The 25,162-nt window shown below is 36.4% G+C and overlaps 1 protein-coding gene across 2 annotated transcripts in view; it reads right to left on the bottom strand.

Annotated features, from left to right (window-relative positions):
• RNF180 (ring finger protein 180) overlaps positions 1–25,162 on the bottom strand; it is a 205,201-nt gene that overhangs the window by 49,653 nt on the left and 130,386 nt on the right. For both annotated transcript variants that reach the window (XM_030321877.2, XM_030321869.1), the window contains exons 5-6: positions 16,018–16,243; positions 5,991–6,116 (exon numbers count right to left, since the gene is read on the bottom strand). In XM_030321877.2, coding sequence (XP_030177737.1) covers positions 5,991–6,116; positions 16,018–16,243 — 352 coding nt within the window. The remainder of the gene's footprint in view (positions 1–5,990; positions 6,117–16,017; positions 16,244–25,162) is intronic.

Genomic DNA, 25,162 nt, shown 5'->3' with positions numbered 1-25,162 from the left:
GGGGTATACATGAAGAAGTTTTATTGACTAATCTTAGAATGTGTGCCAGAGGGGCAGGGATCTGTGGATTTGTCAGGGAACAGAAGTACTGGTGGTCACCATTTCTCTTCCTCTCCACCAGCCTAGATAGGTGGAACACCAGTGGTTATATTCTTGAACTACCTTGATGGCACTGTGTGCCCTGCCGTAGCGTTCCCCTGCCAACCTGTCCAATCCAACTCATCTGCCTTGGCAGGCATTCGTCCAAAGCAGCTCCAGCCCTAACACATCCTGCAGGCGGCCCCTGCCAAAATGGTGCCACTCCGAAAGGTATCCTGCCCTGGAAACGGAGGGAGATAACCCTATACGCCACTATGCCTGCACTGTCTGCCACTGGGCCTCTTAGCTGGCTCTACAGGGAACAAACCCTGCCCTCCAGTAGGCCTGCAGCTATGGCAGAGAGGCTAACCGTAGATGGCTAGGCTGTGTGCTAACCGACCTCCCAATAAGCTCCCTGTTCGGCACATGGGCCTCTCAACACTCAAGGAGCAAACCCTGCCCAGTGTGCCTACAGCAAGCAGAGCTGGTCGTTGCAGCTGGCTGAAGATAATCAAGGCTCAGACATAATAGAAAGGCACATGCAGCCCACACAATAGACACTCCTGGAGTGCCTGGCTGTGGTGACCAGGGGGAATTGCATTATAGGGCATCATGGAACCTCTTCCACACAAGGCCACTACTTTCCATATCATGAGACAGGTGAACTACCTAATACACAGAAACAAACATAGAGAGTGAGACAAAAGGAGACAGAAGAATATATCCCAAATCAAAGAACAATAAATAAAATCACAGTAAAAGAGCTAAATTAATCAGAGATAAGCAGTACTTCTGATTAAGAATTAAAAGTAATGGTCACACATTAACAGACATTTCTGCAAAGAAGACATAAAGATGGCCAAAAGAAACCTGAAAAGATGCTCAATATCACTCATCATCAAGGAAAGGTAAAATAAAACTACAATGAGATATCACCTCACACCTGTAAGGAAGGCAAAAACCAAAAACTTAAGAAAAAAATAATGGTAAGGATTTGGAGAGAAAGGAACCTTTTGTACTGTTGGTGGGAACGCCAACTGGTGCTGCTACTGTGCAAAACAGTATGGAGGTTCCTCAGAAAGTTAGAAACAGAACTCCCCTATGATCTAGTAATTGCACTACCGGGTATCAACCCCCAAAATACAAAAACACTAATTCAAAGGAATACATGCACCCCTATGTTTATGGCAGTATTATTTACAATGGCCAAATTAGGGAAGCAGCCCAAAAGTCCATCGACAGATGAATGAAGAAGATGTGGTTGGTATATATGTACAATGGAATATTATTCAGCCATAAAAAAAGAATTAAAGCTTGCCATTTGCGACAACATGGATGCAGTTAGAGAGTATAATGCTAAGTGAAATAAGTCAGAGAAAGACAAATACCATATGATTTCACTCATATGTAGAATTTAGGAAACAAATGAGCAAAAGCAAAAAAACAGAAGATAGAGACAAACAAGAAACAGACTCTTAACTGTAGAGAACTGATGGTTACTATACGGAATGTGGGTGGGGGATGGGTGAAATGGGGGATGGGTATTAAGGGGGGTACTTATTGAGATGAGCACTTGGGTGACATAGGGAATTGTTGAATCACTATATTGTACACATGCACCTCATATAACACTGTATGTTAACTACATTGGAATTAAAATAAAATACTTAATAAAAAAATTAATGGTCTTAAAGATACTCATTGGACTTGAGACACAAGTGGATGAAATCATTGAGAAATTATACAGAGACAGACAATATTAAAAACACCAGTCAGAGCTGATGAGTTCAATAATGAATTCAATAAAATACATACTAGAGGGCATCAACAGCAGATTAGTTAATGCAGAAGAACGGATCACCAATCTGGAAGACTGGGTACTGGAAAGCAATGAAGCTGACTGGCAGAAAGAGGGAGAACAGATTAAAGAAACTGTGACCTTATCAAGAATAATAACATTTGCACTACAGAGATCTCAGAAGGAGAAGAGAGAGAGAAAGAGGAATAAGAATACCCGAGAACTTCTCAACCGATATCCCAGTCCAGAAAGCACAGAGCCCCTAACAAGATGAACCACAAGGTCTACACCAAGACACATTAATAAAAATGGCAAAAAGTGATGATTAAGAGAGAATTTTAAAAGCAATAAGAGGGGCGCCTGGGTGGCGCAGTCGGTTAAGCGTCCGACTTCAGCCAGGTCACAATCTCGCGGTCCGTGAGTTCGAGCCCCGCGTCAGGCTCTGGGCTGATGGCTCAGAGCCTGGAGCCTGTTTCTGATTCTGTGTCTCCCTCTCTCTCTGCCCCTCCCCCATTCATGCTCTGCCTCTCTCTGTCCCAAAAATAAATAAACGTTGAAAAAAAAAAATTAAAAAAAAAAAAAAAGCAATAAGAGAAAACAGTTCTATACAAGGGAAACCCCATAAGGCTATCATCTGATTTTTTAGCAAAAACTTTACAAGCCAAAAGAGAATCGCATGATGTATTTAAAGTGGCAAAGGAAAAAGACAACCAAGAGCAGAATTGTCAAATCAATAGGTTATACACCTGAAACTAACATAACATTGTATTTCAATTATACTTAATAAAAAGTATGGTTTTGGCCAAGAATTAGACAAAAAGACCAACAGAACTGAATAAAGACCTCAGAAATAGGCCCACATACATGGAAATTTAATATATGACAGAGTAGCAATGTGCATCAGTGGGGAAATGATGAATTATTTTCAACAAATGGTAGCTAAAGTAAATAGGAAAAAAGGCCAAAGTTATTGAATCCCTATCTACAATATAGCAAAACAAACAAAAACCCTCACAAAACTTAGAAAACAATACAAGTCAATTCCAAATACCTTTAGACTATTTGAAAAATATACAGGAAAATACCTGTATGACACTGGGGACAGAGAAGAATTTCATAAGGCAGATAATACAGACTGGAAAGATGATGAAGCAAATGCAAAGTCACAATTTACTAAAGAGATCATAATGAGAACATACAAACCACAACTGGGAAATGATAGCTGCTATTCATATTATTAAGAGAAAAAGGAGTCTGCTCTGAAAATATTTTAAAACTTTCAAAAATTAACAGGAAAAATACAATCAATAGGAAAATGGACAAAATTTATATAGGATCTCACAGATGAAAAAACTCAATTGCCAATATGCATATAAAGCTATGTTTATTCCCCATTAGTAATCAGGAAATTGAAATTAGAACCCCAATGAGATACCATTTTATACCTATCAGACTGGTAAAATCTCAAGGACTGAAAACACCGAATGTGGTAGACAAAGGTGATGATAAATCAGTATCGGCATTTAGGAAAATGATTTGGTTTAGGTAATCAAGGTAAAAATGTTGCTTTTTTTACGACCCAGAAGTATTCTACCCACATTTATTCTAGAGGAACTCTCATGCTCCAGTAGACAAGAAAAGAAAGTTTATAGCAGCTGTTTATAATAAAGAACTGGCTAACTCTATTGTTGATCAACAGGAAAATGGATAGATTGTGCCACATTCATATAATGGACTGAAATGGATGGATCCAAGAAATATAATGCTGAGTGACAAAGCAAATGTAGAGGAATTTATATATACTGTTACCACTACAAAGTTAAAAAAACAAGCAAAAGTAAATAGCATTGATTAAATATACATGTGTGTACTTGTATAAAGAAATAATGCAAAATTCAGAGGAACACGAAGTAAACAAAAAGGACAGAAGGTGATTCAGGAATACAGACAAATAAGGAGTCTGGTTTATGATTAAAATCCTATGAATGGTTTTTCAGGCCTGACCATAAGCAAACACAGAAGCTTTACCTGACAGACCTTACAGGACAAACTGCCTTTATGTCTCCCTGGCCAGTGATGCTCTTTTACATATTTACATCCCTAGGCCCAACACCGGCATTCCTAGGTTCTTTCTAAGAGGCCTTGGGCAGAAGGCTTGTTCAGGTGCCTCTAATGGGACCCCTTTAAAAGGGGTAGAACAGGGAAACTTGAAGACACTTCGACCCCCGGCCCCTTAAGTAGCACCCAGTGCTTTTCTGCTTTTAGCTGACTGCCACCCCTCCACCCTCCCCCTACGTGCACCTTCAGGGCTAAAACTGCCACTGCCTTTTGTTTAGGGACCCCTCATTAGTCAGATGATCTCGACATGTGTGCTGATCTGCCTGAATCTGGATCAGTGCACTGTTCCAAAATGGATTTGAGGTAAGGAGAATCAGCATCTCCTCCAGTTTTAGACTCCTGTTTATACCACTGCACCAAGTGATCAAAGGCTTAACTCTTTCAATTTTGGCTGAGCCTGACAGCTCAACTCTTGTTTAGCTCCACAGACCCTTGACAGTAATGTATTTCTTTTTTTTTTTTTTTGATAGTAATATATTTCTTAAGTTGGGTTGTATAACAAAGCTACTTTGAACCTCCTCCGTAAAAACTTTTAACAACTTAAGTTCTGTGGAACTCTTATGGGGAGGACAAATATGATGAAATCACAAAGAAGGTTGTGTTTAAATTATAGCTTCAGTATCTCGGGATACACAAAGGTGAAGGAAATTGTGGGGTTATCAGAAAGGTGCTTCATTCTTTTTAAAATTTGTGTGCACAGCAGTATGTAGGACCCAAAGGAATCTTTTAAAGCATACAAGTTATCCTTTAAATTTTCTCTTCTTTGGGATGAGATCTTTCAAGAAAATTCATTTTCTATTTGCTTTCATGTGTCTATACCAAATTTGTGGATGAGTTTCTACAGTTACTACTTTACAAAATAGCATATGTGTGTAAAATGTCCTTCAACTATTTTCTTCATTCAGACTGCTCTATAAAATTATATTTGTCCTTAAACTACTTTCTTCGTACCTCAGGGATTTCATAAATCAATTTATTTTTTGCCTCAACCATACAGGCTCCATTTCTATCTCCTTTTGGTTTATGTTGTGCGGTACTGATTTTTTAGGTCTTATTGTAGAAGCTCCCCGGCTCCATTCCCTGACGATCATATCTGGAGCTTTCCAAACAGATCCCATAATATCACAAGTGGTAAATACTAAAACCACACAGTATTTTATGCTCTGGCCATTGTTTTATTAAAGGATAAATTATATTTTATGTCCATATTGTATGATTATCATTCTACGGTAACAAATTCTCAAAGGTAAAAAAGGTTTCAGAAATTTCCTTGCCCTTATTTTGCTAATTCCTTCTACCTGTAGTATAGTTAGTTATAATTTAGAATGTGCTTTCCCATTCGCTCTTTTGATCCTTACAACTGTACTAATTCGGTTGCACACATATATATACTCCCATTTTACATACAAGAAAATCAAAACAAAAGAAGAGGTTATTATGACACCTCTGAGGTCACTCAGCTAGTTAAACCTGAACCCAGAAACTGGTATTCCTATTCCATTGTGTACCTGTGAGACACTTTGTACACCAAGTCTCTGCTATTTGCTACTTGTCATAAACTTGTGGAACAACTGTAAAATAATAAAACTAAATCAACTTACCTATGATAATGAATTATTCAGGATCTTTATAAAGAATACTAGTGCTTTTGTCAAATACAGCTTTTGTCAAATCTGTTACTTTTGAGGTGAATTTCATTCATCTATTAAACATCATATTAAACGTTATTGACAGCAAGGCAAAGTACTTTAATCATGTGTTTTTCTCAAATTTTGCTCTTACACAGTTTCTATTTTCTTCATATGTTATTATTATTGTTATTATTATTATTATTATTATTATATTTAATGCTTTCAGCAAGAAGATACTTGGCAAAATCCTTACTTAAACCTGACCAATGCAGAAATGTTTCTCCTAACATTTTAGTTAGGAAAAAATCGCTTTAAAAAGAGACCTTAGACAAAGTTACCAAACATTTTTGCATTAGTTTTCTTACCTCCAAAAAGATGGAAGGCTTTCCTGCAGCTTGGGAGCGGCCATTTTGCAGAGCTGGATTTCTGAAAGCTTTGTTTTATTTTCAAATACTCTTTAGTAAAGAATGTTTTTGTGGCATTGTTCAGTTCTAGAGTAAAGCAAAAGAAAACAGTAGTTTTAGACGTTAATTTGACTAAAATGGCAAGAGCATGAAAAATTGTTACAGTATTTTGACAACAAATTTAGATCTCTTTAAGAAAGAAAACGAGTAAACTTTTTAATTTGAATTCAAGCGAACATAATTCCCTCAAATTCACATTTGATGCAACTTTGATGTGTCTACACATACAGTATACATCTACTGGGAATCTCCTATGTCAGTTATTATGCCATAGGCAGCAAAGAGAAAAACCTAGTCCTTGCCCTCAATACGACTCAAGATTAAAAGATAGAAACAGGGGCACCTGGGTGGCTCAGTTAAGCGACTGACTCTTGGATTCGTCTCAGGTCATGATCACACGGTGGTTTTGTGAGTTTGAGCCCCGCATCAGTCTCCGTGCTGACAGTGTGAAGCCTGCTTGGGATTCTCAGTCTCCCTCTCTCTCTGCCCCTCCCTGACTGGCACTGTCTCTGTGTCTCTCAAAATAAATAAATAAACTTAAAAAAAAAAAGGTAGAAATAAACAGGTAGAGAAAAAAGGGAAAAATGTGTTACAGGTGTAGCAAGAGAATAACCAGAGTACAATCCTGGCTCAGGAGAGAGGATAAAAGGGAAAAATCTTTTACAATTTTTCCTACTGCATCATCTCTTTAGTTCATTCTATATGTGATGGTCAAGAATTTACTGAATCTAATGCTGCTGATTGGAGAAAGTTTAAAAAAATGCAGAATCAGGGGTGCCTGGGTGGCTCAGTCGGTTAAGCATCCGACTTCGGCTCAGGTCATGATCTCACGGTCCGTGAGTTCGAGCCCCGCGTTGGGCTCTGTGCTGACAGCTCAGAGCCTGGAGCCCATTTCAGATTCTGTGTCTCCCTCTCTCTCTGCCCCTCCCCTGTTCATATTCTGTCTCTCTCTGTCTCAAAAATAAAACGTTAAAAAAAAATGCAGAATCAAATTCTCAACCTTTCGGAGACTTCCTTATGAGTGAAAAAGAAAATATTCATTGGAAGTAAACACAGACCAATCAGAGAACAGATGTGATGATATTCACTTTAAATTCTAGAAAGTACTTGAACTCTCTCTTATATGAGCCATGGAAAGCCTAAGCACATAGAGAAAAAAATGCTCACCTCTAAAGGGAACAATACAAGTTAGGGGAAAAGATAAGCTGCTATCATAGCCTGCATTCAGTAGAATGGGACTAGTTTGAATCAAAGAAATACAGTAATATAAATCTCTTCAGGCCTCGCAGATTCTCACCCTGGGTGGCTGTAAGGTCTACTAGTAAGTGCATGCCCTATAGAATTTGGGGTCCAGAAAAGCTCTGCATGCTGGGAAGGGAGGCCAACCAGGAATACCTCATCCAGCACTGATGAGTATTTATCTGTGTGTCCTCGGAAAATAAATTAAAACCTCATTTTCATATTCTTTACTCATAAGCTGTTCAAAGCTAAAAATCTTGCTTAGGAAGTCCCATTTTCCAGCTAAATATGCACCATGATGACAGAGGCATATAGAACAGGGACAAAACCAAACCCAAAATTCTAAATATGATACTGTTGAAATGGAGTTACAGATTTTACAATATGTGAATCATTATAATTATACAATTTATGCTGAACTGAGGTTAATATTTAGGAGTTCCTATTTTAATATCTAGGTAAGCCATAATTAATGACTTATCCATTTTAATTTAGTGAGTCCATTTAGTATTTGCTACAATATTTTGTTCTCATAATTTTATACCAGAATAATGAAAAAGTAATTATCATCATTTTTAACCCTTCAGGCCCAGGAGAAATCTGCTACTATTATGACTTTCTCAGGGGAGAGCATTTATCTAAGCTTTCACCTCAAGCAGTTGTGATCACTTTATACTTACTGATGTCCTTTAATGACTTTGGAGCACTCAAGAATCATTTCAGTAACTGTTTCATCACCCAAGAATAGCTAGTTTATCCTCTGCTAGAGGAATTATAAGACTAAGAGGTGATCTATTAAATTAAGCCCAGTTTACCCACAATATTTACCGAGCTCTTGCTAAGATAAAGACAAAATGTTAAGTACTTTATACTGTGATGATGCATCCTGTTATTATTTTGTATGTAAAGTTACATTTCAAGATTTAGAAAAAGGCTTTTGAAATCCTAGGGATAGGGATATACTACTAGATCCTCAAAAGGTTATCACAACATCCATCCTTGCCTTCGAAGAATCTGTAATACTGTCATCTGTGTGAAAAAAGACTCTTAAATACTGAGAACTGAGGGTTGACGGGGGGGGGGGGGGGGGAGACGGGAAAGTGGGTGATGGGCATTGTGGAGGGCACTTGTTGGGATGAGCACTGGGTGTTGTATGGAAAACAGTTTGACAATAAATTATATTTAAAATAAAGAAAAAGAAAGAAAGAAAGAAAGAAAGAAAGAAAGAAAGAAAGAAAGAAAGAAAGAAAGAAAGAAACGGAAGAAAGAAAGACAGAAATTCCATTTTCCCTGCGCACCACATCATAGCCAATGATGCAGTTTGGTTTATTACTTTTAAAACGGTCAAAGTCACATATAGCTCTGGTTTAAAAAATCCAACAGCACAGAAGGGCAAAACGAAACAAAAAACAAAATGACAATGATCTGTTCTACTCCTTATTTCTACCTCCCCTCCCAATCCCCAGGGACTATTTAAGCATTCCTGTTTTTGTTTTTGTTTTCTGGAGATTAACCTCTGTAAGAATAAGTCATTGGTGTTCAAGAGTTGGTTTGCAAAACACTAGCAACATGTGAAATGATTTTGGGTGATACTGAATGAAAATGTTTAAACATTTAAAAGTTACCTATTTAATGTACATTAGAAAAAAATGTATATTAAGTAGAGCATCAAACACATACATTCACAAATACATTGCTAAGGATGAAGCTAATATAAGTATTTAAGAAAAAAGGTGTGTTGATATGAGGAAACTTCTTAAAAAAATAATTCAGGTGGTACACAGATACAGTAAAAATTGTAAAGGTGGTACCACAGGGGTACAAAATGAGTTTCACCAGGAAAGTTAAGGCCCCTGGCAAATGGCACTTTCTTGCCCCTCTTACACAGGTGCAAAGTAAGCATTGCCTTTTAATCCCTGAAGATTTTAAGACAGTTTGTGGGTTTTCACTGACACAGTTTGAGAAACACTGCTCTAAATATTATGCTTACTTTGATATTTCTTTTTTTATAATAAAAATAATCCACAAATTAAAGCTTAAGAATGACTGCACTGGAAGACAAAATTAAGTACTCTTACTGATAAAAAGAATGAGTTTGGATTTCAGGCTTAGTGACTATTCTGTACAAAATGAACAGAAAAACAAAAGAGGCATGGATGGACACAAGAACAAAACCATTATTAGCATAAGAATTAACAGACCAGACTCAGTGGTAGAGAATAAGAGAAAGGGTGAAATGCTCTTAATAGGGATAATAGACCATGACCAATTAATTATAGACTGTCACAGTAGATAAAAAGAGGAAGTGCGATATTCTTTGGGATGAGTTATCTGTCCTGGACAAATTCCAGCAGGACATGAGGAAATCAGACAGAACACAGAATAATTCTTCACTGTGCAGGACTGGCCCAAACACTCTAGGATATCTGTCATCCCTGTCCCTAGTGACTAGATGCCAGTAACATCCCCCATTTATTGAGTCAGCCAAAATATCCCTGGTGAAAACATCATAGGCCTCTTCCATGCTTAAAATTTTAGATTAGCTTAAATGTCATTTCCTTATTTAGTTAGGGACTTCTATACATAAGGTAAAGACTTACGTATTTCCTTTTCCTATTTCCAGTGGAGTTCACTGGGATATCTGCTCATCAGCACCTAATTCTGCCAGGTAAAGGCACAAGAGTAGTGGGTATGGGGTTGTGTGTGGTTAAAATGGAGATGGAGTTTGAATGGAGGAAAATGGTGGAACAAGAGTGGAAATCATTCTTGTTGAGGTTTGAGTGCATCTGAATGGGGAGGGGGGACAGGAGTGAGTCATTTCACAGTTGGGAAGTAGGATACACTCACTCTGTGGCGCCCTTTGCAATACCTGGGACACTCCCATCTACTATATAACCATGGGTTGGGATCCTGGATCAATGGATACTGGGTCTGTAGTAGGACTGCCTACAGGAAGATCATTCAGTGTCAGTCCACAATAGGGGAAGTGACATGCTTGGTTTGAAGGCTTCAGTCAGATAGTCAATTCAAGAAAATATGACACCTTCCCATGATATCCTTGGCTGAGGGATTTCTCCTGTCTCACCTGGATGACTCCTACCCCACATAATGCTTATATACCATGGCCTTTTCCTGTCTTTGGCCTGCTGATTTTAGGTGGCCTGTAGATCCTCTTATGTGGCATGTAGCACCTCCCTGTAGAGACCTAGAGTTGGGGTGCTGATGTGGGAGCTCTTGGTCTGAAAGGATTAAACCTGCTTACACTGGTGTCGTTCTCACCTTCAAGACAAAAGGACTCTAATTAATTTGGGACACACCAGAACTTTCCCAATCTCCTAAGCAAACTTAGAATCTGCCATGTCCGGACTTACACTACTGTTTCTCAAAGTGACTTCACCATTTTATATTTTAACAAACATATATATGAGTCTCAATTTCTCCATATCCTTGTCAACATTTATTACTATCTTTTTGATTATCATACCCTTTGAGGCACACAAGCTTTCAACTTTGATAAAGTCTAATTTATCTGTTTTTTTCTTTGGTTGTGTTTTAGGTGCAACATTTAAGAACCCATTGCCTGGGGCGCCTGGGTGGCTCAGTCGGTTAAGCGTCTGACTTCAGCTCAGGTCATGATCTCGCGGTCTGTGAGTTCGAGCCCCGCGTCGGGCTCTGGGCTGACGGCTCAGAGCCTGGAGCCTGCTTCCGACTCTGTGTCTCCCTCTCTCTCTGCCCCTCCCCTGTTCATGCTCTGTCTCTGTCTCAAAAGTAAATAAACGTTTAAAAAAAAAAAAAAAAAAAAAAGAACCCATTGCCTAATCCAATTTCAAAAAGTTTACACCTATGTTTTCTCTAAGAGGTTTATATTCTTATCTCTTACATTTAGGTCTTTGTTCCATTTTAATTAGCGTGTGTGCGTGTGTGTGTGTGTGTGTGTGTGTGTGTGTATGTTTGTGTATGTGTAAACAGTGTAAGGTGTGGCTCCAAAGTCACCCTTCTTTTGCATGTGGATATCCAAATGCTACAAGGTCTTGATGGTACAACCTTTTACAAGAATAGTGGTATAGTGGTATCAGTTAAATAGCTGTTTTACTGGAGTAAAGATTGAGCCTCTCATGCAACCATTCCAGAATCCTCTTTACTATTTATTATCTTTAAATATTATTGATGTCCTTCCAAGAGGATTTAAGCCTTTTTAAACTATCTTTTAACCTCTCAAAATGTTGTGAATCGTATCATTTTTAGTTTCCTTATTGACTACCTTTTATTAGTATGCTTTTATTGGTTAGGATGCTCTTGGTTGAAACTAACAGAAAATTTACTCAAACTGTGTTAGTTAATTAGTAAATTTAATATTTAATGGAACAGGAAATCCAAAGGTAGTGTGGGCTTCAAAGCTGGCTGACTCAGTGGTTAAATGAGGTTATCAAGAACTCATGTTCTTTTCTTTTTAAAAAAAATCTTTTTTTTAATGTTTTTATTTATTTTTGAGACAGAGAGAGACAGAGCATGAGCAGGGGAGGGGAGAGAGAGAGAGAGATACAGAATCCAAAGCAGGCTCCAGGCTCTGAGCTGTCAGCACAGACAGAGCCCGACGTGGGGCTCGAACTCACAGAGGACGAGATCGTGACCTGAGCTGAAGTCGGACGCATAACCGACTGAGCCACCCAGGCACCCCAAGACCTCATGTTCTTTTCTTTCCTTCGTTGTGCTCTCAAAAATAAAGGCTTTGTACCAAGCGGGTTCCCCACTTATTCATAAGATGGCTGCCAAAAACTATCTCTGTTACACACTTTCTTGTTTATGTCCAATGGGAGACAGAATGGCTTTTCTATCTCATGTCTTAAGAGTAAAGACAAACTTTCTTCTCATGTCATTGGTCAAAACTGGACCACATGCAGATTTGTAAACCAAGCACTGGCAAAGGAAGCCAAGGATGGGGTCTGCTACCCAGGAGCCACCTGGTCTATGCTGGGAGAGTTGAATACTTGAGAATAAAACTCAGAGTTATATTAGAAAAGAAGGATGTAATGGTACTAATTAGCAACCAAGAGTGTCTGCTACAACTTTTTTTCGATCAACTTTCAACAGTATGTCTTGACTTATCTTAAAAAAATAGGTATCAACTCCTTCTACCCTTTCTTCTACTTATCCTTTCCCACTTCCCCTTCTCAACTTTTCATGTGTTAACTACTTTATCAAGATCACATCCAATACTGTTAATTTAAGCACAATTGCCTAACCAGTGAATGTTACAGTACAAGTTTAAAATCATTTTGCTGAGGTACAGTCTATGGAATAAATCTGGGGGGAATTTCATTATTATCTCTATCCACTGAGTTACTGTAACAGAATTATGTTAGAACCAACCCCTGAAACATTGGCCAAATATCTCGAGTTCCTTTAGGAAATGACAGCTTTCCTACTCTGACCTTTAACAGTAATTATCCCTTTTTGTTCGCAACTGGAATGCTGACATTAAGTAACTGAGAGTATTCATTCACTTAATAAGTAACTGTCAGGGTTCAATAAGGTTAAGAGAATACTTTAAGACTGTAAACTAACTTCTCCAAAGTATCACCAAAAGCATTTGAAACCAGAAGAGGAAAAAAAAATTCATTTACAATAGCAACAACAAAAAATATACAGGCAGAAAACTAATAAGAATTGTGCAGAGCCTTTAGGAAGGAAATTGCAGAAATTTATTAAGATGACATCCAATAACAATCACCCAATATTATATAAATGTCAATTAAAAACTATGAATTATCTCCAAATAACTTATAATTTTAATTCACTTGTGAGTTATTAAAACACAGTCTAGAATAATTTTAAGAGGTATAGGGCAAGATAGAAATATGAATGGAAAAGAAAAAGGTGTCAAGAAACACACTTACATTGTAGTAATTATTATTACTTTTTAAAGAATGACAATTCAACTAGAATAGGAAAAAAGGATTGTTCAGCAAATGATACTAGGATAAATGTCTAAGGATATGGAAGAAAATGGACTCCGTTCTTTTTTTTTAAATGTTTGTTTGTTTGTTTGAGAGAGCTTGTATGAGCAGGAGAGAGGCAGAGAGGGAGGGAGAGAAAGAGAATCCCAAGCAGGCTCCCCCTGTTGGCTTGGAGCCCAATGCAGGGCTTGAGATCCCATGAGATCATGACCTGAGCCAAAAAAAAAGTCAGATGTTCAACCAAATGAGTTACCCAGGTGCCCCAAAAGTACTCCATTCTTACTCAAACCATGCATCATACAAGATGCTAAATGGAGTTAAATATGGGATAGGAGGACAAAGTGAAACCTAAAATAAATGTGGATAAAGAGAATTTTTATATAATTCTGTAGTTAATAGGTAAGGCCTTTTAATTCCTAACTTTAAAATTAGAAATATTAAAGACCTATGTTGCTACATGAAACCACATAAAAGTTGTGCACATCCATAAAATACAAACATAACTAAAATACAAATGACAAAACAGGAAAATGATTTACCCCATAGGACAAAAGCTGACACTAATTAAAAAAAAATCTTGTTAATAAGCAAGAAAAAGATGAACAAACCATAAGAAAAATCAGCAAAGGTCATGGCCAAGAAAAACAAATGCCCTGAATGTGGAGAAAATAAGCTTTTGTATAATACTGCTTATAACAGTTTTTGAGCACAGTTTGGCAACATACACATAGCTTTAAAACACACAACAGCTTTAATTACCAGTTCTACTTCTTGAAATCCCTCGCAAAGAAATGCTCAGAGATGTGTGCAAATATTTATCTCCATATATCAGCAATTAAGTAAATGACAAATAACTAAATGTCCCATAATATTGGTAGTTTAAGTAGATCATGATATAATCACAAGAGTTTTAAGTAAATCCAAGCAGGTTAAAAGCCTTACGTACAATATAGTCACATTTTTTTCTGTAAGAAAAATAATTAAGTACATGTATGTAAAATATTCTGGAAGTATACTCACTCACTGTGGTCTTTAAATGTTAGGACTATAGAGGATTTTTGAGCTTAGAACTTTAACTGGATGTTCTGATTTTTCCCATAATGAAATTGTATTACTTCTATAATTTAAAAAGTTATTTCTATAAGAAAATTAGACCATAACGTTTTGGCTACTAGCAATGTCACTTTCCCTAATTTATACTCTGTTATTTCCTGAGCTTTTATCAAAGTATACCAGAAGATGTCAGGAAACCTGATACACCACTTGCTCTGAAGATGTTTTTGAGGACACTGCCTACTCCACTTCTTAGTATGCCCTGGAAGAGAAATCACATAAAAAATTCCCTTTCAAGCACCAGAAAAACCTTTGCTTACTCTTGGGAAGTGGGATACTTCTTTTAATGAATCATGAGAATCATTTAATTGTGTCCTTACTTTTATTTTAACTCAGGTGGCAGAATATTTAAAACCAAATACTTCACCTAATTATAGTTACTAGGTAGCATCATCTGGCTTGTGTATCTGTTCATCCACCCTCACCTGCAGAACATGGAGATAGCATTTTTTCCTGTGATGGGTGGCACAGAGTAGTGCCCTCCATAAATGTTAGCTCTACTTACTTCTATCCTTCTTCCCTTTTTCCTTAGCAATTCTTGACATTCCACATTCATTAATTTTTCCTGTCTCCATTAGTATGTTTTTGTAATGTGTTTATTTATTTTTGAGAGACAAAGAGCAAGAGAGACACAGAGTGCGAGCAGGGAATGGGACAGAGAGAGAGGGAGACAGAATCTGAAGCAGGCTCCAGGCTCCCAGCTATCAGCACAGAGCCCGACGCGGGGCTCGAACTCATGAAATGAGAGATCATGCCCTGAGTCGAAGTTGGACAGTTAACTGACTGAGCCGCTCAGGCGCCCCTCCATTAGTATGTTTTAAAAATTATATTTCATCTTAATTAGTTAAACAAATCCTTGCTCCAATTTTACTTCTTCTCATTCAAGAAGAAAAACCTTAAGAACAAGGATGTTGAAAAGACATGGAGGGTGGGGGGAAAGGCATGAGTTTTCCTCAGATATTTACAGAATTATTCTCAAAGACTCCAGAGGAAATAACAAGGCCCAAAGAATGAGTAGCAGTAAAAGGCAGATATGAGGAATAAATAATCAACAGGGCTGCTTCAAGTTTTAATGAAATGCCCTTGCCATTAGCAATGTCCAAGCCAGGGGGCGCCAGGGTGGCTCAGTCGGTTGGGCGACCGACTTCGGCTCAGGTCATGATCTCACGGTTTGTCAGTTCGAGCCCCGCGTCGGGCTCTGTGCTGACAGCTCAGAGCCTGGAGCCTGCTTCTGATTCTGTGTCTCCCTCTCTCTCTGCCCGTCCCCCACTCATGCTCTCTCTCTGTCTCAGAAATAAATAAACATTAAAAAAAAATTAAAAAAAAAAAAAAAAAGAAATGTCCAAGCCAAGACTGAACAACTGGTTAGAATATCTTAGAAAAGATCTCAGCATAAAGTAGGAGATTAGACATGAGAACTTCTTTTCATCTAGGATTCTATGATTTTCACACAGTTCTATGAGTTGGGCAAGCACTGTTTTACAAAGTAGAGAATAAGAAATCATCCTGTATATGATTTTCAATAATGTTCTATAATCATTTATAAAGTACCTTAAGAATGAGAACAAAGCTGTAGCCAGAACAATCAGGCAATCGTGTTAGTGAAAGAGAACAGTTACCTGTCTGGAAAAAGACTCTGGAAATAATTGTCCGGCACAACGGGCAGGGAGTGCTTGCAGGATTGTCTTTGGCAAGAGTCCGTAAGCAGGGCTCACAGAAGATGTGGTGGCAAGGGTAACACATGTATGGGTTGAAATAAACATCCAGACATACTGCACAGATGTAACTTTCCTTTTCTTCTGCATATTCATTGTCATCATCTGTACTCATCTCATTATTCAAAGTCTGTAAAATATAAGCAAAAATAATTTCTCTCAGTTCAGTATGAGATTGGTTTCCTTGAGAGAGACTGCCTTTACATTTTGTTAAAATGAATAAAAATATTTATGAGAAGCACATAATATCTCTTTCTGTGACATATTTCAAGTGACAGGCTATCTTGCAAAGTGACAAGAAACTCAAAACGCACACGAAAAATCCAGAAGTCTTAATTATTCTTTTAAAAAGTACTTTTCGTATTTTTATATAATACTAAATGCCAAAATCTGTCCAAACATACTGAAGTAACCCCTATCTCTATTTAACCAGTACTAGTTAAGTATGTGTCAGGTATACTAGTCCCAGGACTACAGATTCCCCATTGATCCCACTCACACCACAGCAAATAAAGTGATTGTCACAAGGTTATAGAGCCTTATATGGGCATCTGCATATGATAAAAAGGACAAGAGGATACCACATATGCTTCATCCCCAGACCAGGCATGCACTATCTACTCTACACTTTGTCCCTTCGTGGACCCCAAGTCCAAGAAACGGCCAAAGACTAACATATGTCAGGAAATAGACAAGGCAAAGAGACTTGTAGCAATTTGGGGATCAGCCTTGTAGCTGAGAAATGGGATGAGTCCCTTCCCTCCTCCCAAAAAAGAATAGTTAAGAAAGATGTAGTTAGGAAAGAGGCAGCTCAGAGGTTAGCAGCGTGAGGCCTGGTAACAGAATGCCTGTTACTTAGGCTCACGATTTCCCCATCTGTGAGGATGACGTGAGGATTAAATGAGGTAATCCACTAGATATCAAGCATTCTGTGAAATCCCATATAACATAAACAAAGTTTAAAACAGGACATGAAGTAAAAGTCTCTCTCCAAAAGAAAGCTTGCAGCTAGGACCTGCACAATAATAAAGAAAAATCTGTAGGAAAGGCAACAGAATCCATAATTTTTTGTTCATTTTTGATACATGAATATTTTTTCCTAAACTGAAAAGATATTTGCAAAATGAAAGGTATAAGTAAATGATTAGTAGTGAACTGGGCACCCCAGATAAAAACATCTATGGACCTAGATGCTGACTTACCTAAATTTTATTTCATAATGCCAGCTTATTCTGCTTGCATTATACTCTCAGGACTGTGCCTTGAGATTTGAACTAATTAACCTTAAAGAAACCCATGGCATAAAAAACCCCCATCATTTGTGGAACCTCTTGAAGCATTTCAAATTGTGACCCAAATATTTGTGCAGAATTTTATTTCTATAAAGTACTTTACATATCCAACAAAAGTAACTAGACCACATTAAAATATACAAGGAAATAAAAGCTTTGCTCTTTAAAAACACAATATTTTGCAAATAAACTTGATGTTTAGTTTGAAAATAGAAAATGAGGTTGGAACTATTCATCTATTATTTGATCTAAGTGAATCAATCCTCAAAACAGAAATAACATATAAAATTCACTACGTTTTAGGGAGTTAAAAAGGTTTAAAGTTTTCATTAATCCAGAAAACTGCACCTGTCTGGTAATAAATACTGTTATACAAAAAGACAAACAAATTATCTCAAGGATAGAATACCAGTGGGTATTTCTCCAAATTGCAGCGATGGAGGGTTGTATAATAGTAAATTTGCTGTTGGATGGGGAGTTACATTTTTAAGTTTTTATTTAAATTCCAGTTAGTTGAACAATTATATTTTAAAAATTAATACTCATTAATGGATCACTGCCAACATAGAAAGAGGTTTTTAATAGGTATGTCTAAGAACTCATATTCGTCTCCTCAATATTTCAATGGTCATAGATGAAGACCCCAGAAATGCTTATCAGAAATGTAAGGAAGGGGACAGGAAAGATAGCTGGCTAATTAAGGACCAAAATCCTTTCTGGAATAAGGTATACCATTAGCAAATAATATAAAAATGTACACTAGGCTAAACCAGTTGGCATAGTCAAGATTTTTAAAAAGTCTCAATAGGTAGCTGGGCTGAAATCAAGATTGAATTTAACAGATACATATAAATTCCTAATTGAAGACTCTAAAAGAAACTGCACACCTATACGATGAATAAAATTTAGCTAAAGCAATTTATGTCAAGAAGAGCTAGGGATTTTATCTGGATTTTAACTGACTTAACTAAGCTCAGTGTATGATGTAGTTACTTAAAAAGCCAATCAAACCTGAAGTGCAGTGTAGTGTGGGTTTATGCGTCTCTCATTGTACAACGATCACAACACATTTGTAGCTACTCTAAGGAACACAGACAAATGAGAGTCATCCACAGAAACACCGAAGGCCAGAGCAGCATGGGTTCTGAAACCACCTCCTAGAGTGTACGGTTAAAACATGATATTCATTCAGAAAAATAGTGACAGGACATGAGATAAACAAACAAGCATTGGTATGACAAAGATCCTGATTTTCCTCTGTGGAGTTTTTATGATTAGATCTAAAAGCAAATGGATGTGAAGAGGCGATAGATTGTAAGAGAAATACCTATTTATAAACCCAAACGACATGAGCACAGCCTAAAATGGCCACTCTTATACAGTACACCTGTCATGGAGCTCACCATTTATCTTATGCTCCCCATGAAATACTGTGAGGCTTAGAAATAAGAGAATTAAAGTTGTATACATTAACTAATTTCCTTAACACAAAACCCCTATGAAGCAGGTACTATTACTATCATCATCTTTTAGAATAAAGAAAACTGAGAAATTGAGAGCTCACTAACTCTAGTGGTGAAGCTGGCATTTGAAAAAAGCCAGTATATGGACCTAGGGCAGTGCTCTTCACTACCATACTCTTACGTGAGTCAGTGTACTTCAAAACATACTAGCAAATAATAAATGTTAGCTGGTGACGATTATGACGTAGGTTTAAAGAAAAAGACAAATTTAGTTAGGATCTACAGGGAAGTAAAATTTCAAGGCATTGTTATCAAAATTAGCAGATGAATATATAGGTGCCCAATGTACAACTACTTTTGACCCCATGGAAACTGTCCTACAAAGAACAAACACACTCAGTCTCTCACATTCCTTTCCAGGGGCTTCCAGTCTCAGAAGAGGAAAAAATAAACTGCTAAATAATATAAAGCAAAAAGCTTCAAAAAAATTCAGGAAAAAACTAGCATAAAAATTAACAGACCAAGAGTTTTTATTAGTAATAAAGCAGCAGTGCCATTTAGCTCATTTACAATATTGTGATTACTGCTATATTTGGCCTTATTCCTCTAACTTACTATTTTTTAATAGGTGCTAGTAGGGCAGTGAATAGGAGCAAGACTCCAGAGCCTGTTTGGGCTCTGACACTATTGCCTGTGTGACCTTATGCAAATTACTTAACTCCCTGGAGTATCACTTTTCTCATTTCTAAGGTGGAGATACTAATAGTACCAAGCTCACAGTTTGTTGAAGAAAGAGTTAATACGTATATAAAACATTCCGAACAATACCTGGAATGTAAATGTTTGCTGCTGTCATTGTATTCAATCATATTTATTATTAAATATTGGCTTTTTTGAGAGTGGTTTTATGTTTACAGAAAAATTGTACAGAAAATAGACAATCCCCCCATACCTCCTTACACACACACACACACACACACACACACACACAGTTTAACCTTTTGTTACCATTATTATGGTACATTTTTTAAGTTAATAACCAATATTGATACATTACTATTAACTGAGTCCCATAGTTTGCATTAGGGTTTATTCTTGGTTTTGTACATTCTACGGATTTTAATAAATAGTAATGTCAGGTATCCACAATTGCAGTATCATATAGAATAGTTTCATTGCACTATTGAATGAAATCCCCTGTGCTCCACTTATTCATCCATTTTACCTCTTCCCCAACCCCTGTCAACTACTGATCTGTCTGTATATAGTTTTCCTTTTCCAGAAAGTCATATAATAGGAGTTACACAGTATGTAGTCTTTTCAGACTAGCTTCTTTCACCTACCGATACGCATTCGAGGTTCCTTCTAATTCATCTTGAAGTTACTCCAGGTCTCTAATGAGAACTGTTCTTAATTCTATATCAGTTTATTCCCTGGCCTTTAAAAAACAATTAATTTGCTTCATTTCTAAATAAATTCAAATTGCCTTCTACCCTTAGATATTCCTGAAATGTTGTGGCCCATTCAAGTTATGCAGTCTTATTTTCCAGCAGTGTTACATATTTATTCTTTTTAAAGATATATTTTTAATAATTCTACTTTATTTAAAAGTATAAGTTGACGTTAATATTATAATTTTATTTTACTTAAAATTGTCTCCAAAGGAAGCAATGAATATAATTACAGTAAGTTAAAATTTATACCTAATTTTAGTGTGTGTGTGTGTGTGTGTGTGTGTGTGTGTCTATGTGTATTCCACCACATGCAGAGACAGAAAAAAAAACAAAAGTCAATTTCTGCTAAGAATGCCCTTGGCGTGCCTGGGTGGCTCACTCAGTTAATCATTTGACTTCAGCTCAGATCATGGTCTGGCAGTCCATGGGTTCGAGCCCCATATCGGGCCCTATGCTGACAGCTTAGAGTCTGGAGCCTGCTTCTGATTCTGTTTTCCTCTCTGCCCCTCCCCTGCTTATGCTCTCTCTCTCTCAAAAATAAAAAAAAATTAAAAATTAAAAATTAAAAAAAAACCAGAATGCCCTTGATGAAGCAGGAAAAAGATTAACTTTGACTAATTGAATATTTATCTTATAATACTCCATGTGAGAGAAACAGGAAGTACACAGAATGCATTTCTGTTGCATTCCAAAGCATAATGGTTATTTTAAGAAAAAGAACCTTTGTTAATGTTTTAGTTGTGAGCTGAACTAGCTGTTTTTTCCATGGAAAAATATCATCTTTATGTAATGAACAATGGCCAGGAAAACTGAGTATTCAGAATTGGTTATTTGGCAGACATTTTCACAAAAATGAACAAAGCAAATCTGTCACTTCAAGGCAAACAAATAGTGTCTGTCACCAAATAAAATGATAAAATTTTAGCTTTCAAGCAACAAAATCAAAACTTTGTAAAACTTCTATACTTAGAGCTTCCCAGTATTTACAGACTTTTCTGAAAAGATGGTATTAGCAGTTTTTTTGCTAGTGCTTAATGAAATTTAGGAAAGCTAGATAATTCAGTGAACCAGGAGTTTCCAAATGTCTAATGCAGGATGTTATAAAATGACGCATACATGATATTACAAAATTATGCATGAGTAAATGAACCACTCAAAGTGTAAAAACAGACTAACGGATTTTAATGTAACAGAGTATTTAACATTCACATCAACTGTCAGATTTCATAGTGTAATAGACTTTAATAATCTAGCACTTGTCAAGTTTTGGTATAGTATCAAAGACAACTATCCAAAATCATCTTGAAAAGCTATTATAATACTATTCCCTTTTCTGACTATGTGTCTGGCTGGATTTTCTTCACATACTTCAGTCAAAACAGCATATGGCAACAGATTGTATGCAGAAGCAGACGTGAGAATACATCTTTTGATTATTAGGCCAAATATTAAAGATATTTGAAAGAATGAAACAAATGCCATTCATCTCAATTTTTGTTTTGATTAAATTATTTTCATAATATATGTCATGATTACATATAATGGTTTATTATTATCTTTGTATGAATTAATATTTAAATTTTTTCTGTTTAATTTATAATATGGTAAATATTTATAATCCACATACACAAAAGCTCTTTAGGGTTCTCAATAACTTTTAATATTTTACAGGGATTTTGAGACCAGAAGTATGAGAATTAATATAGTAGGAGATAGAAAGCAAAGGTGATTTGGGCCGTAGGCCTATAGTAGATACTATATTGAAGTATGCAAGTATTTAGTAAATTGGCAATATTGACAATAATCTCATCAGTGATTATACTAAGCAAGACAATTTAGGGGAAAAAATAATGAGAAGCGTCTAAATTATGGCAAGTTCTCATCTACTTGGGATCCAAAGAAATAAAAGCTCTAAGGACTACTAAAAAAAAAAAAAAAAAAAAAAAAAAAGGCACACTGTAAAGAAGGAGAGAGGGAGATTAACATTTCCTTCAAAAAGCCACATCTAGATACATCATAGTATCAATATAAAAATCAATCAGCTTAATATTTAAAGTTCTATTAGATAATAACTAACTTTATTTAAAATGAAAAGCAAGAGGGGCGCCTGGGTGACTCGGTTGAGTGTCTGACTTTGGCTCAGGTCATGATCTCATGGCTCTTGAGTTCGAGCCCCACTGACAGCTCAGAACCTGGAAACTGCTTCGGATTCTGTGTCTCCCTCTCTCTTTGCCCCTCCCCTACTTGTGCTCTTTCTCTCCAAAAAAATAAACATTAAAAAAAATTTTTTTAAATGAAAGCAAGAGCTACTATAATACTCTGAGGTGACCTCTAAAGCATCAAGGAAAGATTAAAGATCAAAGATTAAAGATCTTCAATAGAGCTACAGGTGTATTTTCTACATTAAAATTATTTGATAGTTGGTGATTCGTATGGGGTTCTTTAATACAAATATTCAACTAATTAAAACATCTCATTAATAAGCTATTCTAGATAGACTGATAATTACTATATCTGAATTGCTTTTTACATCAATCACTTTTCAAGACAGAAATACAGCTTTAGATTAGAGTTAGCTCTAGGATCTATGCCAAAATGATCTAGCTGTCCTGGCCTGAGTGTTTGTTTTACTTAAAAAAAAATCTAAAATAACACCCCAAGGTCTTGAGTACATGTGTCAGTAGTTAGTAGATATCAAAGGAGAAACACACTACAGGGCACCTGGGTGGCTCAGTCGGTTAAGCATCTGACTTCAGCTTAAGGTCAAGATCTCACAGTCTGAATTCGAGCCCTGTGCTGACAGCTCAGAGTCTGTAGCCTGTTTTGTATTCTCTGTCTCCCTCTCTCTCTGCCCCTCCCCCGCTCGCACTCTGTCTGTCTCTCTCTCTCAAAAATAAAGATTACAAGACATTAAAAAAAAAAAAATAAGAAGAAACACACTAAATCCCTACAACCCATGGTAAAGGAAAAAAACATAATTCATGGGGTCTCAAACGAAGACTGGGGTTGTGAAATTCAAAAATTTGAGGGGAAACTTCCCAATATTTATTCCTATAATTTACTAACATACTCAGAGAAAGGAAGAGACTAAAGGAAGATTTTACATGCCTCTAGGAGGTAACCAAAACTGCTGAGAATATTTTTTTCCACTCATCATCATCCTTCTCTGTATGTTTGCAGGTTAATATAATACTCAGTATTCCCCAGGCCATCAGATACAGAGTTATTCAGAAACCATTGATTCACTATGTTGCTTGATAAATAAAATCCCTTCAGGGCTCCACTGTATTTATTGATGAATGTATGAAATGAAAAATTCTCAAAAAGTACATAATATCATTTTCTCTATACTGACCATTGGAAGAATTCTATTTATCCCATTAAAAGCTCTGGGGAATGCAACTTTCCACAACTTATTTGCTTTCCTAATCAATACGAATATTAAACCAAAATGATAATCAGTTTACTTCTAAAATACAAAAATCCAGTTAAATAAAGTAAAAAATTAAGGAAACAGTCCTTACCCTGAAAGAACTGAAAATGATCCACATTCACAGTGAATAATTCCAAATGCTCAGGCTAGAATTTATAAATTTTTGCAAATAAGTTTGGTTTTGGCTAAAAGCAATTAATTAGAATGAAAACCTTTCCTCAGCAAAATTTAAAGAGTATATTTCTGCCATTTCTGGCTATCTTTAGAGTACATATGAGCTCTAAAATTTACCGTTTTTTATAGAAAATCTTATGACTTTTGCTTTACATAAGTTGTATTGCTCACCACCCCCATTTTTGGCATTTGAAATAAAATGTTTGCAATATTTTGTAGTGATGGTCATTTTTTGAGAATATCTTCTGGTTTTGGTTTGAAAACCAAGGATGTGCTAGCACTTATTTTAAAAATTTTACATGTTCTACACAAGTTATTAGATCTCTATAAAATGATAAATGATGCAGCATATTTTTGTACAAACATTTAAATTTAATAATCACATACACTAAAAATATTACTATTCTGTCTGAAAGGAAGACTGTCTTGCTGTGTAATACTTCTAACACATTAGTAACTCTGGGAAATTTTCACTTTATTTGTAAAAGCTTCTGCCATGTTTACTTAAGGGAAGAAAAATGGGAATTCCAATTCAATGGTTAGCTCCAAAAGGAAAATATTAAGACATAATATCTTTATTTATGCTTATGTTGCTTATACACGACCACATTGTTAAAAGGCACTAGTCATCATGTTCTTAAAGACTACAAAATGCAATTATTCTATGGAAGACATTTTGCTTTGTTGGAAAGACAGAAAGGTGGGGGGGGGGGGGGGAATGAACTTCCCTTTGTCTTTTCTGGCTTCACTGTAACTGTCCATCTGATTTATCTACCTTTTTCTCTAAGTATGTCTTGTGTATATTTTCCGCCTATTACTGACTTTTTTTGACATATAATTCACATACCCTAAAATTCACCATTTTAAAGTATACAATTCAGTGGTTTTGGGATATTCATAAGGTGGTACAGCTATTACCACCATCTAATATTAAAAAAATTCCATCACTCCAAAAAGAAATTTCATTCCCATTGTCAGTCACTTCCCATTTCCCTCTTCCCTCCTTCCACACCCCACCCTTGACAACAACAAATCTACTTTCTGTCTCTACAGATTTGCCTGTTCTGAACATTTCATATAAACAAAATCATACATGGCCTGTTGTATCTGGCTTCTTTCTCTTACTGTTTTCAAAGATTATCTCTGTTACAGTATGTATCAGCACTTCATTCCTTTTTATAACAGAATAACAGTTGATTGTATGGATATATCACATTTTGTTTATTGCTACTT

Source organism: Lynx canadensis, chromosome A1, assembly GCF_007474595.2.
Source record: "Lynx canadensis isolate LIC74 chromosome A1, mLynCan4.pri.v2, whole genome shotgun sequence".
Taxonomy (NCBI): domain Eukaryota; kingdom Metazoa; phylum Chordata; class Mammalia; order Carnivora; family Felidae; genus Lynx; species Lynx canadensis.
This window is presented reverse-complemented; position numbering and strand designations above follow the sequence as displayed.